The sequence below is a fragment of the Zootoca vivipara genome, chromosome 2 (assembly GCF_963506605.1).
Source record: "Zootoca vivipara chromosome 2, rZooViv1.1, whole genome shotgun sequence".
NCBI lineage: Eukaryota > Metazoa > Chordata > Lepidosauria > Squamata > Lacertidae > Zootoca > Zootoca vivipara.
Genome location: NC_083277.1, coordinates 21,052,258 through 21,071,451, shown reverse-complemented (window position 1 = coordinate 21,071,451; position 19,194 = coordinate 21,052,258). Strand labels below are relative to the sequence as shown.

Genomic DNA, 19,194 nt, shown 5'->3' with positions numbered 1-19,194 from the left:
GCATTCTGGTGGGCATCCGTCAGTCTTGGGTTGACGATGGAGGAGTGCACCTTTGGGGGTGAAGTCAAATCGTTGGAGAGTTACAGCGCCTCCAGTGGCTGTAGCGACCAATACAGCAGAGACATGTTGTGTTGCAGGTGGGGCAGATGAAGGCGTCTGGTTGTGCCGATGCAGGTGTACCATGGCGTTTCTTCTTTCTACACTCCTCCCAGCGGTCATTTTCCTGTGGTCACTGCTGGTCAACAACATTGCTGTTGATTTCTTAAACAGGGCCAAAGATTTCCCACCCAACAATGCTGAGAGATAAGAGACTCTCCGGATATCACCCACTGAGCTTCACGGCTGAGTAGGAATTTGAAGCCTAGGCTCTCTGGCCCTGATTTGGAATGTTAACCATTTTGTCGCACAGACTCCGCACTGATTTGTAGTAACTCAGATGTAACTTGTAATATACAGTATATATTTCCACAAGTGGGAGAGATGGAAAGCAGGCCTCATTCCATCAGTTTTGCTGAAAGTCCAGCTCCTTACCCCTGAACTATGCAAGTTTGTTGTTATAAAAACAATTACTTAAGGATTGTCTGAGTATTGTTTTCTCTCCCTATCCCTTTCCCCTTTTGTGTAATGGGGATTTTTTTTTATTGGTTGTAAGCCTGTGGGCAGGGACTGTCTTGTTTAAGTTGGTTGTATGTGAGCCACTCTGAGAACTTTTTTTTTTTCCTAAGGAATAGGGGACAAGTGCTCTAAATAAATAAATAGCTGACTCTGCCACAAATTGGCAATGGGCCCCACTCCAGCCCAGGGGGAAAAGAGATGGGGAAAAGTAGATCCTACAAGCCTTCAATCTGCCCATGCCTATTTTGTGTATCATTTTCAAATACACAGTGAATGGCATCTATAATTTTAGTTAACATGTGATTTTATATTTAGCTAATAACCTCTCCAATAAGGTCATTGTAATTTGCTCTTCGAGTATTACGTGTTCACAATATGTACAAATTGCACTTGACTATTAGCTGTGCTAATGAGCCCACTTAGAATAATCTAATCATTAGCTATTTGAATGCCTTAAAAAAAGTTATTTCAGCTGCTTTCCGCTTCCATTCCTTCCCCCTTTCAAGCCAAATTCAAAAGATACAAATGAAGTCACTGCTCCTTTTGACTGAATAATGCAAAATTCTAACATACATTTCCAAGAAAGAAAGAAAGAGAGAGAGAGAACCAGCCAGCCTCAAGATTGACCCACTCAGTTATTTAAGCTCATGATAATTTATTGGGTCTCACGGTAAACTCTTATAGAAAAAGGTTAGGTATTAAGTCCTATGACGTGTTTTTTCATTCAATTGCTTCAAAATGTACTAACTACATTTTCACTGTCTGAAAGCTCTCTTCTTCTGGCATCTTAATTGGTGCTCAGATTTATCTTTCTGCATAGTCCCACTGTTTTCAAAGGTCCACAGCCCACTCGCATGCATTTTTACATAGAAGTAAGTCCCCTGTGTTCAGTTGGAGTTAGTCCCAAAATGGCTGTGCACAGGATTGCAGCAAGCTTCCTTCTGTGCCTAAAGAGAAACTACTTGAGAATGTGAGGGTGTCACTCTGAACAGACAGCATAAGGTGGCTCCTGGCATAAGAAGTCACCAAGCAACGGCCCAGCAGAGAGCCTTCCACCAACCGGAGAGGCCTTTTGAATTGACAGGTGCATGAATGATCCATCCTGATGTAATGTTGAACAGTCTGCAGGATAGTTCTGCTAGGAAACCTATGATAGTTACAAGTATTCAGTTCTTCAAATCTTCTACATTGTTGTTGACTCTTTGTATGGTTGGATTTTTTTATGAATAGTTGCTTGTGGATTCCCATGGAACATGCTGTTTCCCCCCATTTGATTCCTTTAATGAGTACTTTGAAAGGTATTTTTAAAATGTGGGGTTTCTGGTTTAGAAAAAAATCAAAGACAGAAAAAGAAGACTTTCCTTACCAGCATATTTATTTTAATTTTTCTCATGTTTTTTCTTGTGAAGTGTCAACTACAGCCCACCCACGCCTCGGAAGATGTGAAACAATTACTGGGATGTGAATTTTGTGCAGTGTATCTAGTCTTTTGACTGGTGAACTGGGCTGGTTTGGCTTCTTTAGAAGTTTTGCTGTTTTCTAGCAACACCATTGATTGCCTGAAAAGAACAACGTAATGTGGGTTCTGTAGAAATATTGTAGTTTAACACATCATTCCCGTCTTACTTAGTTGTAATGTTGTCCTTGGAAGTAGGTGTGTGAGGGTATTAATAAAAGTATAATACTGTACAGAGGCAGTTTCAGTTGTATCATTCTGTCATTCTCAAGTGTAAACTAGTCTGATCTTCAGATGAAGGGCAGTAATGTGCGGAAATCTAAAATGTCTCTTAACACATCCAGCTGTTTTACCAAGGGGTTGTTGGGTCTGGTTTTGTTCCGTTCCAGCTTTTGGCTTGTATCCTGTCCCATACAAAGAGCCTGCTGGATCAGACCAAAGGCCCTTCTCATCCAACACCCTCTTCTTACAGTGACTAACTGCTTGTCTATGGGGAAACCCACAGCAGGACACAAGGACCTTCTCCCACAGCAAATGGTGTTCAGAAGATGCATGTTGCCCCTGACTCTGGAAGCTACAGCTATTGATGACCATATCCTCATTTATCTAATCCCTTAAAGCCACTCAAGTTTGTGGCCATCGCTACATCTTGTGGTAACCAACAGTGAAGAAATGTGTGGCCTTTAGTCTGTTCTGGGTCTCTCATAAACCACCCATTCACACACACACATATATAACCTACTTAAATACATGGAAACTACCCCCAATGCCAGGGTCCTGTAATAGGGTCGCATCAAAACTTTTGCAGACACAGGCAAGCTGTATCAGTGGAAGAGATTTCAGATACTTCAAAGGCTTTCAGGCAGCCACTGTGGTGCAGTGGTTACTAGACCAGGGCTTGAGAGACCAGGATTCAAATCCCTTCCCTCAGGCATGAAGCTCGCTGGGAGCGACCTTGGGCCAGTCACAATCTCTCAACTTAAACTACCCCAAGGGTTGTTGTGAGGATAAAATAATAATAATAATAATAATAATATTTATTATTATTATTTATATTAATTATTTATTTAAAATGGGAGGGGAAAGAACTATGTACTCTACTTGGCCTCCCTGGGAGTAAAGACGGGATATAGATGTGATAAATAAACAAGGCTTCTCAGTTAATTAGTTCCTAGCCAGGTGGGTGGAACGAAATGCACCCCCTTCCCTCCCTAAGACATTTGACAGCCAAGCCCTGACCCGGGCTTAATGAAGCTGCTACCAACGTCACCCATGAAGCACACGGATTGACGCAACGAGCCGTCCATCAAACGGCAGGGCCCGCCTCGGCCTTACCCTTACCGAGTCTAGCCAATGGGCGCGAGAATTCTCGACTCATGGCGGAAGTGAGGCACGAAGAAGCGTCACGGAAAAGCCCACCCCTGCCCCGTGCTGCTTTCTCGTTGCTAGGCGGCGGCGGCGGCGTACGAGGCGGGCCTAGGGCGTGCGGCGTAAGGGTTACGCTGAGACTCGCACAGGGTTGAGGGCACATCCAAGATGGCGGCGGCGGCAGTGGGGCCACTGTGGGGTCTGGTACGCTGCTCGCAGCGGGTGGCGGCCGGGCGCTTCGCCGGACTTCCGCGGCGGCGGTTCCACGGCTCTGCGGCTGCCGCTGCTCAGGTACGGGTGCTCATGAGGGAGCGGGGACTGAGGCGACCTTCGGGGCAAGGTTATAGATCTCTGAAAGCGGAGCAGTTGCTGCTGCAGCAAAGCAGAGGTCGCATCCCTTTCTGTAGCCGGACAGAATTATTATTATATATTTGTTTATGCGTCGCCTTCCCTCCGCCCCACTCTCTGCTTTAGCACTTGAAACGGAAGGTCCTCTTTCTCCCGGGGGCGCCTTGGCATCCTCGCCTTGAAAGGCAGAAAAGGGCACTCTGCACCTGCTCAAGAGACACTGTTGCCCCTTTTACGACTGCACGCTCTCTGACGTACTCTTCTTCCCGCCCCGGTAGATACTATTGAAGTTACTGGCGAAAGTTTGAACACTTCTCTCACATCCCTTCTCTTTATTGCAGTAATAGCAATAATAATAATAATAATAATAATAATAATAATAATAATAATAATGTAGTAATATAGTAATTAATAATTAATAATGGTTTATTTATACCCCGCCCATCTGGCAGGGTTTCCCCAGCCACTCTCCACCAGCCTAATTTCTCTAGGAAGGGAGTTCCAAAGTCTGGGAGCAGACACAGGGAATGTTAATATTACAGATAGTTTTATTTTATAATAAATAATAATATAGATTGTAAACCTTTGAAGACTGTGATTATTTTACGTGATTTTCTTTTGTTCTCCTCGGTGTTCATTATTTCTAGAAATGTGGGTTTCAGAGCAGAGGGCAGATTTACAGGGTTTTTTCTTCTTCTGATACTATGGACAATTTTGTCCATGGCTGCTCAGAGGTAGATATCATTCAGTTCAACAGGAAGGTTTGTAGGATTGCAGCCTATGTAGCCCAGGTGTGGGGATGAGGTTTTGGAGTCTTGTGCTGGAAGTAGAGAATTGAGTGGGAGCATATTTGGTGCAGGTTTTGAAAAAATACATAGGAAAAAGAAGAGAGAAATGGTGGTGGGAAAGGGGTATGCATGTCCTTGTATTCACAAATCTCTTTTTCTAGGAAGCTCTATTGCTGTTTCCATATTGTGTCCCTATCTGTTTATGAATTTAATGTGCACTCGTGTACAAATTCAGTCTTCTCCTATCTCGTAACCATATTGGTGTAGCGTGCAAAAATGTTAACATGTCTCAAGGGGCAAAACAACCCATCAGTTAGCCTTCAGTTTGAATTTCCTAAAGCCGGCCATGCAGCTGTCACAAAGCGAGCACCCACATCCATGCTCAGATTAATCGATTGCTCAGAGTTCATTGACAGGTGAGGGCTCTTGAGAGGAGTCACTGCCAGTGAAAGTAGACGATACTGAGCAAGCACCAGCAGGCAGAATAGGCCTGCTGGCATCACTCTGGAGGCAAAGACCAGGAGACCCTCGGGGGCTGGATAGAGGCACATTTCTGCACCATCCAAGCCACATCCCATGTGGTGCGACAGAGGTCTCTGTTAAGCATTGCTACTGCTGACATGGCCATGGGCTGAAATTTGTAAAGAAAACAAAGTTTTACAAAAATATATTCCTTGATCTATAAGGGATGGCTTTAATTTGATATTTAAATCGCTCAATGATCTCTTTTTGCTGACAGATTAGTCAAAGGAAATCTACCTGGTTGTTTAGAATTGTCCTTTAGAATTGACTTGGTGTCAACAGGCATCTCCAGTAACTGCTGTCAGGATCTAGCCTGGAGCTCAATGTGACCCTAACCCTAACTTTTCCCACTCCTTTCATGAGATCGTAAGTTAGCCTGAAACATTCATTTGCTTTCAGCCATGGAAGTTTCCAATCAACTTTCCTCCTTGATTATGGTGGGGTTACTCTAATGTAATTAAAAAAAAATCATATCCTACCTTTCTTCCAAAAAGCTCAAGGTTCCTAATAGCAAAGAGAAATGGTTTGTGGATTGTGACGTAAATATGTCTTTTCATTAATAGGTGACTGTCCGTGATGCTTTAAACCAGGCCTTGGATGAGGAGTTAGAGAGGGATGAGAAGGTTTTTCTGCTGGGGGAGGAAGTTGCCCAGTATGATGGGGCATACAAGGTAAGAAGACAATGCAGTAATTAGAAGGGCAGCATAATCAGTGCTTTTCTTAAAAAGTTATAAATAGCAATACCATAACCCTCTTTTTTAAACCTATAGATTAGCAGAGGACTTTGGAAGAAATATGGTGATAAGAGGATAATAGATACTCCTATATCAGAGGTATGAATTCATAATACATTTTAATTTTTCTATTTTAGTATTTGATCCAAAAAAAGTGCAATAAGTCACCTAGTTTTCATGAAATATATTTTCAGATAGTTATGATTTAAATTTTAGTTTTCGTCACACTTTGTTCTTCCTCCCCCCCCCCCCCAGATGGGCTTTACTGGAATTGCTGTAGGAGCTGCCATGGTATGTACCTTCCATATGTGTATTTTAAAAAAAGCTTCTTAAATACAAAATAGTGCCATTAATTAATCTTTTAAAAAGCAACTTGGGAATGGCTATTAACATAGCTACTTCGTCTTAACAGGCTGGTTTGAGACCTGTTTGTGAATTCATGACCTTCAACTTCTCCATGCAAGCTATTGATCAGATTATAAACTCAGCTGCCAAAACCTACTACATGTCTTCAGGTTTGGTACCTGTCCCTATTGTCTTCAGGGGCCCAAACGGAGCCTCGGCAGGTGTTGCAGCCCAGCATTCCCAGTGTTTTGCGTCCTGGTATGGGCACTGCCCTGGACTGAAAGTAGTCAGCCCCTGGAATTCGGAGGATGCAAGAGGTCTCCTTAAAGCCGCAATCCGGGATGATAATCCAGGTAAATGAAGGCAAGATGTCAGTGCAGGTGTAATGCTAAAGTGTTAGCTTATTGGGTTATTACCTGCATTAAACATTTTACGCAGGGCACTGGGTGTCAGAGACAAATCTAATTTGTGGCGTCTGCATCATGTTGAATGTCCGAGATTTAGCTGGTGTAGTGTGCAGTCTTTCATTCCCTTTCTAGGAGGAGAAGAAAACAGTTTGGGTATCCTTTCAGATACTAGATTAAGGAAACATTTTTGGATGGTTTCCTTTTGCACTTGTTTTAACACGCGGGTTGTTCTTAACTATAAAGCTGTGTGTTTTGCCTTGGAAACCATTATGGCTACAATGTTGTATACAAAGGTAGCAAATGAACAAAATAATTCCTCCTTTTTAGAGGAATTGTTCTTCTATTAGTGTTCCTTCAAGTCGAGCTAGCATTCAGCTTGAGCTGAAGTGAGTGTGAGCTGCAGATGTTACATTTGGAAATACAGTGATACCTCAGTTTAAGTACACAGTTGGTTCCGGAAGTCTGTACTTAATCTGAAGCGTACTTAATCTGAAGCGAACTTTCCCCTTGAAAGTAATGGAAAGTGGATTAATCTGTTCCAGACGGTCCGTGGAGTACTTAAACTGAAGCGTACTTAACCTGAAGTGAACTTTCCCCTTGAAAGTAATGGAAAGTGGATTAATCCGTTCCAGACGGTCCGTGGAGTACTTAAACTGAAGCGTACTTAACCTGAAGCAAACTTTTCCATTGAAAGTAATGGAAAGTGGATTAATCCGTTCCAGACAGGTCCACAGAGTGCTCAACCTGAAGTGTACTTAACCCGAAGTATGAGTGTAATTGGTTCTGGAAGTCCGTACTTAACCTGAAGCAAATTTTCCCGTTGAAAGTAATGGAACGTGGATTAATCCGTTTCCCGATGGGTCCGCGGAGTACTTAAACTGAAAGTACTCAAACCGAAGCGCACTTAAACCGAGGTATGACTGTAAATCTTCAGCTCTCTTTTCCCCCTTCAAAAAAAATAAAAAAAATCATGACCAGGATCTAAAGAGTTGTGCAGCAAGTTCCATGGTAACTCTAGAAGTACCTTTCATAAACAGAAGTCTCCCATGGAGCATATCAAACTACTTTAGAAACTGTGGGGAGTTAAACTTAGATTGGGCTCATGTGTGCTGCTGATGTAAGTAAGCCTCATCAGTTCTTTGGATCTCAGCCAGTTTTATCATTCTGCAGGCCAGAACATACCAAAATAGAGTATGTTCATTTAAATGCTATGTTTGGGGTTTGGTCAGAATTATGATTTCGTAGCGGTAGTGGAGGGAAGGGACAATACCCTTAGATACAGCAATCCTAGCTCTTCCGGGAGAGCAGCAGGACAGAACACAGCAGTCATAACTGAAGCTCTGACACATAGAATCCTAGAGCTGGAAGAGACCACAAGGGCCATCCAGTCCAACCCCCTGCCAAGCAGGAAACACTATCAAAGCATTCTTGAACATATGCCTGTCAAGCCTCTGCTTAAAGACCTCCAAAGAAGGAGACTCCACTAACACTAGCCAAGGCAGGGGCGGTGGTTCTTGGTCTTGTGTTTACCTATTTGGGTTTTGTCTTGTACTGTGCCAGCTCTGGAGTTGGACCAGCATAGGATCCAGTGGGTCCGTGGTTGGCCCAGCTCTGCCTCTGAAATTGAGGGCTTCCTGTTGGCTGCTGCCTAAACAGCACAGCACTAGTGATAGCACTTCCCTTCACCAGGCTTTCCATGATTGTAGTGGGGGTCTCCGCAGCAGCAGGGCCCGCACATTGGAGGCCATCGGACTGGGATGTCCATTGGATTCCAGTCCCCTCCAGCAGTGCGGCTCATGGATTAGGACTTCAGGTACAGGAGGCTCATTTCCAACAGAGAAAGGTGAATAATAATAATAATAATAATAATAATAATAATAATAATAATATTTTATTCAAACCACGCCCTCCCCAGTCAAAACTGGGCTCAGGGTGGCTGACATCAATAAAATTACAATAAAACGTAAAAGAAAGAAAAACAATTAATTAAAATACAGGTTAAAATACAATTTAAATTTAAAAAAATTAAATGCAGCCTCATTTTAAAATGGCCCGAATCAAAACCATAAGGGAGGATAACATAGGGGTCAGACTGGGTCCAGGCCAAAGGCCAGGCGGAACAGCTCCGTCTTGCAGGCTCCGCGGAAAGATGTCAAATCCCGCAGCGCTCTGGTCTCCTGTGAGAGAGCGTTCCACCAAGTCGGGGCCAGTACTGAAAAGGCCCTAGCCCTAGTTGAGGCCAATCTAACCACCTTATGGCTCGGGATCTCCAAAATGTTGTTGTTATGTGTGGACCTTAAGGTCCTCCGCAGGGCATCCAGGAGAGGCGGTCCCATAGAATGATGAAGAATGATGTCTGGTGACATAGGCATTCCCATGTACTAATCTAACACTGCTCTGGCTTTAAACTTTGAGCAGATGCTCCCTCAACATTTTTGAAGCATTCTACATTTATTCCAAAGGGTTAAAAACAAATAACAGTGGATGATGAGCTCAGACTACTAAGAACTACAGAATTTTAGCTCCTTTGGCCAACTTCAATTTGGAATAAAGCTTCGCTTGGCTGGTTGTTTTTTTTGAAAGCCCTATTTGAACTAGATGAGTCGAGCCCAGTTCTTTTTTTCTCTCCTAAATTTGTGGCTGTTCGTGCTATCAATTCATGCTTTTATCAGCTGATGTGGGTCAGATGACTGCATAAAGTTGGTATTGGAGAGTGAGCTGGGTCATTTCCCCATGCACACATCCTTAACTTCCACTTGGATATTTCAAATTGGTGTGTGCCGCATAATGGATGATGTCAAAATACTTGCATATTTTATGCTGTGTGCCTTGCCACCACAGGCCACATTTCTGGCATCAGCACAGGCTGCTTGAGCCAGGACAAGTTCTCCCTTGGCATGTTGTACCTGCTGGATCAAGACCCAATCCCTTCTCCATAGTACCAAACTTGGAATGTGGGGGTGTTCTCTTCTGACATGTCTTAGGAGTCTTTGACTACAAAATTAATTACTATGGCTCACCAGAGATTTGAAGAAATGCATCATATAGTTCACATGTACCTGTTATTTATATTGCCTTTCTAGTTGTAATGTTGGAAAACGAGTTGATGTACGGTGTGGCCTTTGACTTGTCGGAGGAAGTCCTATCAAAGGACTTTGTTGTTCCTATCGGAAAGGCGAAGGTAGAAAAGCAAGGTAAGCAAAACTAGCTGTTTTTACTAAACAAGGCAAGACCCTGCTGTGTTCTTTTAATGTATCTATCAGAGAAACACTGTGCTTTATTCTTAAAATGTGTTTCTTTTGCTTGCAGCACCACCTTTTTATGTGCAAAGCTACCCAGCATTCTTCCCATCCCAGATGCATATCCATTAATTCCTAATATTTTATGTATTTGAAATTACCAGTTCTTCTCTGTGAAAGTGTGTGTTTCTCTATACATTGGGGTTCAGTGAGAATGCTTTTTGTTTTCTCACTACACAAAAGACCACCCAGAAGTTGCATTGGTTTTAGAAGGTATTATGCCTTTTTTGAGGGGACGGTGGTGTAGCTCTTCCTTGCCTATAGCACTGTAGGATGATCACTCACTCCACATTGTAAGCCCAACCCTCTGCCCAGCAGCTTTCTCTGGATTTGTAAATTCCACGGTTTGCAGATTTGTTGGGGGGTGGGGTGGCCTGTCAGGGTCTTGGTTTCCTTCTGTCATTCATTGCTTTCCCCCATCCACCCTTTTGTTTTAGAAGGTTCAAAAGCCACAGAATGGCAAATATTTATTTTGCCTAGTAAACTAGCTTTTTTGAATTCTACTTTTCCTTGCTCTCAATAAGTACACGAGTGCTTGGATATCTCAAGTTTAACAGTAATAAAGAGCACTGTGTTCTGACCTTACTTGGCACTAATATGAATGAGGGCTTTTTCAGTGGCTACTCCACTATTGCAGAACACAATTCTACAGTAAAATAAAAAAATTCCTTCAGTAGCACCTTAAAGACCAACTAAGTTCTGACATCCTCTTTCTGTAAGTGCCTGGGGACTCCTATTTCACTGTATCTGAAGAAGTGTGCATGCACACGATAGCTCATACCAAAATAAAAACTTAGTTGGTCTTTAAGGTGCTACTGAAGGAATTTTTTTATTTTACTTCGACCCAGACCAACACGGCTACCTACCTGTAAACAATTCTACAGGACATCAGATGGGGTATCTGTCCTTGTAGCTTTTAAAAAGGCCCGAAAAGACATAACTCTTTATGCAACTCATCCCATTAATTAGTAAAGGCTGCAGTAATTACCATTTTGACCTGGTTTGGATAATTTTTTTATATCTTGCTGGAATAAGGTTTTTAAAGTGCATCATTGCATGCTGATAAATGGCTGTAATCATTCACCAGTCTCTAAAGGGTCATAAGCTGTTTGGTTTAAGAGGTTAAAAGAAGTTGACCGGGTGGCGACTGCTAGATAATCTTCTGGTTTTAAGAATGTATCTGCATGCTAAAGTTAACGACGTTGTAATTCTCAATCCTCACCAGCCTGTGTGTTTCAGGAACCCACATTACCTTAGTGTCTCATTCACGACCCGTTGGCCACTGTCTGGAAGCAGCTGCTGTCCTTGCTAAAGACGGGGTGGACTGTGAGGTGTGTGTGTGTTTTGTCACTCCATGAGATTACAATCCACAGTGAAGAAACCCTCTGAAGCACCTACTCTACAGCTAACAAAGTTGTGGCATTGGAATGTTCTGTTAGTTACTTCATACAGTTTGGTTCCACTATTTTCTTGGCGGTTTTTCAGTGAACTTTGCAGAGCTGGGGCAAGTTAGCTACAGGCAGTAGAAGAGAGTGATTGCTTGGATTTCAATTCATCTTGCAGGAGTTGGAGAAGGGTTGTGTCAAATCCAGACTTTGCACTGAGAAGCTGAACTATCTGATGATGATGATGATAATAATAATAATAATATATTATTTATACCCCGCCCATCTGGCTGGGTTTCCCCAGCCACTCTGGGCAGCTTCCAAAAAAAACCAAAATACAATAATCTACTAAACATTAAAAGCCTCCCTAAATCTGATATGTATAAATTATACCAATTCACTATATGAAGCTGCCTTATCTCAAGTCAGTTGTTGTCTACTATGACCTCCACCAGCTATCTAAGAATTCAGGTCTATTCTTGGCCCTACAGACCAAAATCTCTCCCCCCCCCCCTTTCTAACAAGAGGTCACAGGGGCTTGAACCTGGCACAGTGCCACTGAGCAGTGAATTACTTGATAAAACTTTCAATTTGGGGCACCGTTTTAATCAGGTAATACATCTTTTTAAAAGTTATTTTTCCACATAGGTCCTTATTAAAAACTGCAGATCACAGGTGCTGTCTTAAGGGGGATGAGGGTCCCCTATGTGCAAATATGTACAGATTTAATCAACCAGTTGACTTACATAGTGTCCAAGATTTGAGAATACCAGTTGATGGGAATGGCAAATAGGTAGAGCACTGTTGCATTTGTGTCCCGATTGGCCACTATGAGAACAGGATGCTGGATTAGACGGGCCTTTGGCTTGATCCATCAGGGCTTTTGTTATTAGACAGGTGGTGGCTCAGTTTTTATGCGCTTGCTTATTTTTCATAATTTGCTTTCTGCTCAGATTAAGCTGAAGTTAATCAGAAATTATCTAAAGCCTGCTCTAATCTCTCTCCAGGTTATAAACCTCCGCACCATTAGGCCAATGGATATTGAAGCTATTGAATCCAGTGTTAAGAAGACAAATCATCTTGTAACAGTGGAAGGTGGCTGGCCCCAGTTTGGGGTAGGAGCTGAAATTTGTGCCAGGATAATGGAAGGTATTTGGGATTATCTCGTGTCTGACCTTCTTAAAATACGTTGCTATTTTCTTGGGAAGCTAGAGATTAGATCAGCAGTTTGGAACCTCTAGTCTCCCAGGTGGGACTGGACTGCATTATCTGTGACCAGTCTTCATGCTGACGGAGGCTGATGGCAAGTTCGAGGGCCACAGGCTCCCTATCCCAAGTTTAGGTCCTTGAATTTGCTCCGATTCTTTGCACAAAGTACAATTATTTAGTCTGCTGCAACGCAGGACCATCCTATTTGTAGTAGCAGCAGCCGTCTCTCCCACTTAAAAGGAAAATGTATTCTTAGATGATCTTAGAATAGATCATTGATGAACCGACGGCTTTATAAAACCCTATGTACAAACCCAATGGAGTTTATTGCATTATAGATTGCAGGTAGGCTATTCCACAAACCGTGTGGAAAAAGCATCTCCTGTTCTTCTACCTACAACTTTCTATGTGCCACCTTGAGCTGCTTGGAGGAAAGGTGGGCTATAAATGAAACCTACATGATCTTTGAGCTTGCTGCTGCCTTTACCTGCTGCTGAAAAGCAAGAATAGGTACTTTTTCTTAGGCAGGTTCACTGCCTCCTCATAGCCCTTTTTCTAAGCTAGAGGCAGTTGTCAGTGTGGTCTGTAACCTGTATCACCCCAGCCATTGACTATGCTGCCTACCCACCCCATCTTAAGTTTGTACTGACTGAGATTCCTTCAGCTTTTGAGAGATGAACCTTTCTGCTTTCAGGTCCTGCTTTCAACCACCTTGACGCACCCGTTGTGCGTGTCACCGGGGCCGATGTTCCCATGCCTTATGCAAAGATCTTGGAGGAAAACTGCATACCTCAAGTAAAAGATATAATTCTTGCAGTGAAGAAAACGCTAAATATCTAGTTCTGTGTATGCTGTATGTGGATGTTGTTCTTCTGGAGTTTAAAAAAAAAAAGTTTGTGGAATGTATATTGCAAGCGATTGTATACATAGCTGGCTTTGTATAGGATATAGGCCTCTGGCAGGGGAAGAGCAATAGCTACGTTGTCTGTTGCAAGGCATGTACTTCCTTCCCAAGGGAGATGCAGATGGCCTTAAATTGTAATAATTGTAATTCTCTAAAGAACTCTTGTTGCAAGATGAAGTGTTCTGTGTATCATTGTACATGGTGATCAGGCTTGCTCCGATTAGCAGCTCTAGTGTCTGAGGAACAGTCTCTTGCTGCTTCTGCTCGTTTTGTAACTTACAAGGCTTGGAAATAAAGTACATTAACAAAAAAGGGGAGAGGAAAGTATCTTTCTGATGAGAAATAGTCCAAAATGGAAGCAGACTTTCTTTGAGGAAACATTTGATACAGGCTGAATTGTCTTCTTTCAGAAATTAGTACATATTAATGTAAGGCAGAAGGTGCTGCAAAGTATCTCTGCCAAAACCATGTAGATAAATGGAATTTTAAAGCTTCAAGGCATTCATATTTTTCACCACGGAGGTGGTAATTTACATTAAAGTGTGTTCCCCTCCCAGCATTGTTGAAATTCCATTAACATTTATTTTAATAAAAATATGACTGAATAATATAATAGGTTACATGAAATCTTATACACAATGACACTCTGCATAGTAACAAACACTGGTGTATACTCGACTTTAAAAATCTACCGATAATCCTTTAAAGTGCAATTTAAGAGTTTGAGCAAATCAAGAAGGGCATCTTTTCACTAACATTTAAATTATGGAGCTCTTTTGTTAACACCCACTTCAACAACACATCTCACATTGCTGTAAATTTTGGTTCGATGGAAATGCCCTGCAACTCCCAATTTAAGTGTAACACAACCTCATTACAAAACCTACTTGCTTGAATTACTCCTCTTTTAAAGCAGAGCCATCTTAGGTTAACAGGTATTCCAACAGTATTAAGAGCAATGCTCAGGACTTTACAGAGCAGAGAAGAAAGGGAGACCAAGCCTTAAATCTCTCACCAGTGTTAACTTTCAGACTGAGTGAATGTTTAGCATAATTAAAGCTAATTCAATGCATCGAATCTTGATGTACGGGGTTTTAAACTTTCAGAAGCAGGTCTCAGAAAATGAACTGCTGTTGTCGAGCTATTTTTATTCTATTAGAAGGAATACAACATACCCAAAACAAGATCCCCCCCAAAAGAAGGAAGGTTCCTTTAAACCGGACACTTCACCCTCCGAAAACGGTACTGCTACTCAGTTAAGAGATTGTGCTAAGGGGGGCGGAGTGGGGAGGAGCTTGAAATGGCTCTAAACAAGCAGCTGTAAAACAAGACGCCACCAGGCAGTGGCTATATCAAATAGTTATTTAAGATTTGTTCCTAGAACACAAGGAATACCCCAAGCTGGGTTGGTATGAACAGTTTCAGCTGATTCTAGGAGCACTGTAGTCAAAGGTTTCTGTTTTCTTCAGACCTCCTTTCTGGAAATTCTGAATGGAGCTGAGTAAGGCGCCCCGGCTTGTGCTGTTTGCAGGCCGCAGGTCAGGCTGCTTTGCCACATCCAAATTAGGAGGAGGAGGGGGAGCTGCTGGCGGCGGCGGCGGCGGCGGCGAAGGAATTGTCGAGGCGCCTGCTGCTGGGAAGATATTAGACGTAACACACAGTCAGAAGCCGAAACCCATTAAAGCAAGATACTGCTGGATAAAAGGACACATCTGCGAAAACTGCCCAATGTACAAAAGAAAAGAGTATGGCAGGAAAGCATGCAAAATAAGAAAAAAAGCCAAGATGATTTCAGGTTAAATAATAATAATTTAAAAATGGACAAGAATACAGGCATACAGGAGAAGGATGAGAATAGATTGAAAAGGCAGGCAGGACAAGCAAGTCACACTTAAGATGTTTTATGGTCCTTGCAATCCATGTTCATGTGGACAAGTAAACTGGAGGAGGAAAGAATTATCATTCCAGGTCCAGTTCTTAAGCATAAAAGCTGGCCTGTAGACCATAGCTTGTGGGACGCAGCCAAGCAGCTTTGGCTCAGCTTGTACAAAGCAAGACAACTGGCCTTCCAAACGTTACTTCTAGACGCCAAGTAGAGCAGCATTGCAAGGAACATCTACCTCAAACGGACCACCACCTAACTCAGTAACTCTTTGAATTTACATGAATGCCGAGTGAAAGCTGGTGCCCGCTTCTCATGCGCAGCTAAGGTAAGGACCACTGTTGCAAGTCTTGCTTAGATAGGCACAGGGTCCTTATGTGCATTGCACACAATGGCATTTTGGTTGACGGTGCAAAACAGGAACGTGGTGATAGGCATTTCCTCCTACGTTATACATTATCCCTGACAAGCACAGCAGTAACAACTTCAGGATTAGCTCTTCCAGGATAAGAGGAACAGAGTGCCGTAACAGAGCTAAGAGGCTGCCGTAGCTACAATTCTCTCTGGAAAATGGGGTATAAGTACCTGCTATGCGCCCCCCAAAATATACTTTGGGTATAGGCACCAGGCCAGCATATCTAGAAATGCAAAATGGCACCCTGGGAAGGGCACAATTACAAACAACAAAATGTTATTTTTGATAGGTGCCTGCACTAGTACCTATCCAGGACTTCATTGTTATCACTGGCTTGAAAGACAAAAGTCATTGTATCCTCTTAGTAGCTTGATACTATGGAGAAAACCCACACAGCAGGGGTGAGGAGCCTGTGGCCCTCCAGATGTGGTTGGGCTACAGTTATCATCCCTGAGCATTGGCCCCGCTGGCTGGGCTGATAAGGAGTTGGAAACTCAACATCTGTAAGGCCACAGGTTTCCCACCACTGCCATATAAGGGTTGAATGGCAAAAGAGCTCACGTGGGGCTGCTCTCCAGCATTTGTGCCCCAACCTACTGCTGGTTAAAGAGAAGAATGCATGTGGAAGACTTTTGAGTTTGCTTGATACTAAGTGTTTTCAGGAATTCCTAAAGGAGATAGACCAGGTCCTCCTAGCAACCACACATTTGGCGGATTGCCCTTATCTTCTCCATGTACATAATAAAATAATTTATCAAATATTATGATTGTCAGAATAAAAGATATTTGAAAAGCCAGGTTTTTTATGGACATGGGAAAATAAAGGTAACCAAACTAGCCTACAGGTGGACAGAACATCCTGGCAGCTGAAGTCCTTTCCCACAGAGCAGGTAACCCCTAGGCAAGTGCAGAGGGCGAGTGTAAAGGCTTTAGCAGGTTAGAGGTAGCCTGCAAGCCAAGATCAACTTTCCACACCCAACGCAGCTGCTGGCAACCTTGTACGCCCTGTGTACATTTGCACCGCAACAACCCTCAGAACCCAAATCCTGCCTAAAGTGTTGGCAGAGCTGCTGCTTATGACGGCAGGCATGGAGAAGCAGCACTGTATTAAGGTCCTTCTCTCAGGTGCAGTCGCTTTTTCATCCTCCCGCTCCTTTCAGGAGACAAAAGCCAGCCTGGCGGTCCCTACTTCACGGCACATCAGCTTAAAACCAGATAAGCCACATGTAGCCACCATCTTTGACATGCTTATGGCAGCGAGGGATCTGGTTTCAAATTCTTCATAGAGAAACCCCTTTGAAACACTTACTTCCAGCAACAATACAGTGGTACCTCGGGTTGTGGACTCTAAACTGTTCCGGGGTGCCGTCTGCGCCCCGAAAAGTCCTCAACCCGAGCGGAGGTTTCGCGCATGCACAAAAGTGCGATAGAGCGCTTCTGCGCATGCGCGCGCGGCGGAACCCAGAAGTAAACACTTCCGGGTCCGCCGCATTCGCAACACGAAGAACGCAACCCGCAGCGGACGCAACACGAGCTATGACTGTATTTCTAAATGCTATGATTCTGTTGATAATCAGTTTAATGCTTTGGGGGCAGGAGGGAGCGAGCTCAGAAAGAACCAAAGAAGGCTGCAGGAAAGAAAATATACAGCATGGCGAAAAATGCATGGCAAAGTGACAAAGGAAGAAAAGACAGCATGCCACCAACTGAGCATGATCAAGCGGCAAAAACAACAGCATCCTAAACAAGCACATACAGGTTTGTCTTTCAACCATCCCTGAGACATCTAAACACTGAAGGTTGTGAAGACGAGTAACGTTCAACCAAACAACCAAGTGAAAGGAGGTGGTAGAAAAAGCTAGATACATATAGGTAAAAATGCACCAACAATAAGAACCAACTGAGAATGCAAAATTAGTTGCAGGATGCTTAGGAACAAAAGATCAAAAGCAAAAGGATGCTGAGCGCAGGTGCCAAGGCGCATTGCTTGCAATTACAGTGGCAGATGAAAATGTCAACAGTCCAATGAATGACAGCTTTCTACACTTAGGAATTCACAAAGTCACTACCCTCAGTGTCTTGGACTTGGACTTTTACACGGGGTACTTATGTTGCTTCACTGAACATAATTTTGGAAAAAATAATAATTCCAGTTAGAGACTCTCTGGCCTTGATTTGTCTTTTCAGATAGCAAACGGGATGGAGTGGGGTGATCCAAACATTCTTCTTCCAGCTTGCGTGTCTGTTAGAATTAAATACTGCTAATTCTCGCTGCCGACTTTACTCCCGACTTCTGTTTCACTAGGGAATTCTGAGTGGGGTCTTGCTGCACCAGTGTCAAAAGCAGCCATAATATCCATTTAAGAAGGTGCAAAGACCACTCCCCTCCCCACTCTCTCTCAAAAGCATAAACACCCAACTTCTACAGCAGAAATGCTTTCCTCCATGTGGAGGAATTACATCACTCAGGCAATACGAACCATCACTCATAGAACTCTCCACTTGAATTCCTAGAATTTCCTCCCTTGTTCTTTTACACACTACTCATATGAGCAGACTAATTGCTCAATCTGTTAAATCTGCCGATGTTGCCATTTGCTGTTCCTCCTTTTTTTTTATTAAGCAGTATTTCACTTGGAAGAATATGTTGACTGGCAAAAGCAAAGGAATCATAATACTGGCTAGGAGGTCTGGTACGTTCAGCAGAATTTCTGTTCCACTAAACTCCCGAAAATCAAGCATTTGCCCAAATGCACCGTTATGATTTAACAAACAACTATTTGATGAAACGGCGATCTTTAGCCAATTCTATCTACATCTGCTAACTAAGGCAGGCACCCCCAAACTCGGCCCTCCAGATGTTTTGGGACTACAACTCCCATGATCCCTAGCTAACAGGACCAGTGGTCAGGGATGATGAGAATTGTAGTCGCAAAACATCTGGAGGGCCGAGTTTGGGGATGCCTGAACTAAAGCATTAACTGCTTATTAGAATTTGCCCAGTTATAAATTATAGGACTAAAACGGAAGGGCAAACTAGCCACACTCCCTAGCATCAAAGAGGATGATAAAAGAACCTAATGATGTTTTTTATCTTTCTAGTTTGCATCCAATAATTTGCAGATTCCTTCCCCCCCCCCGCCATTCCACCATGAAAGATTACCACATTTACACGAATCTAATGCGCCATCAAATCTAACACGTACCTCAATTTTCAAAACTTTTAAACCAATAAAGCATTTGCTGGCGAATGTAAATGCGTCATCAAATCTAATGTGCACCCTAATTTTCGCGATGTAATTTGGCCATAAAATGTGTGCATGACATTCGAGTAAATACGGTAATTACAGCCAACTGAAGCCAAAGCACCTAGCTTAAAAAAACAAGGCTACTGTGTCTTTTTCCATCTGTATTGTCAATAAAGCCAGCTGTTCAGGCTTAAGCTCAACAACTTCTGTAGGACCAGATTCCCCATCCTTGTGCTACAGAATATCCCCACAGCACTAAGGGGCTGCTC

General features: G+C 43.0%; 2 protein-coding genes across 5 annotated transcripts in view; one reads left to right on the top strand and one right to left on the bottom strand.

The window, feature by feature from the left end:
- The first annotated feature begins 3,580 nt into the window (after positions 1–3,580).
- On the top strand, positions 3,581–13,372 carry PDHB (pyruvate dehydrogenase E1 subunit beta). Of its 2 annotated transcripts, XM_035104996.2 has the most exons (9): positions 3,583–3,730; positions 5,661–5,768; positions 5,868–5,930; positions 6,087–6,122; positions 6,244–6,529; positions 9,667–9,777; positions 11,122–11,213; positions 12,275–12,416; positions 13,171–13,372. In XM_035104996.2, exons 1-9 carry the CDS (start codon positions 3,608–3,610, stop codon positions 13,314–13,316), a joined length of 1,107 nt encoding a protein of 368 aa, XP_034960887.1. In that variant the 5' UTR covers positions 3,583–3,607; the 3' UTR covers positions 13,317–13,372. The 2 variants fall into 2 exon arrangements, with proteins under 2 accessions (XP_060127265.1, XP_034960887.1); XM_060271282.1 differs by lacking the exons at positions 12,275–12,416; positions 13,171–13,372 and having other exon boundaries at positions 3,581–3,730; positions 11,108–11,204.
- The window catches only part of PXK (PX domain containing serine/threonine kinase like), a 51,946-nt gene continuing 45,794 nt past the window's right edge, over positions 13,043–19,194 (bottom strand). For 2 of the 3 annotated variants that reach the window (XM_060271281.1, XM_060271280.1), the window contains exon 18: positions 13,043–15,010. In XM_060271281.1, the coding sequence (XP_060127264.1) occupies positions 14,802–15,010 (209 nt within the window). In that variant the 3' untranslated portion in view covers positions 13,043–14,801. Of the gene's footprint in view, positions 15,014–19,194 lie in introns of all 3 variants that reach the window. The other variant, XM_060271279.1, reaches the window with a different exon arrangement.

Bases quoted from the DNA above. Each gene is read 5' to 3' on its own strand.
- PDHB (XM_035104996.2), top strand. From the start codon at position 3,608: ATGGCGGCGGCGGCAGTGGGGCCACTGTGGGGTCTGGTACGCTGCTCG. The intron at 11,214-12,274 runs GTGTGTGTGTGT...ATCTCTCTCCAG, and splicing joins AAGACGGGGTGGACTGTGAG to GTTATAAACCTCCGCACCAT. The intron at 12,417-13,170 runs GTATTTGGGATT...TTCTGCTTTCAG, and splicing joins TTGTGCCAGGATAATGGAAG to GTCCTGCTTTCAACCACCTT.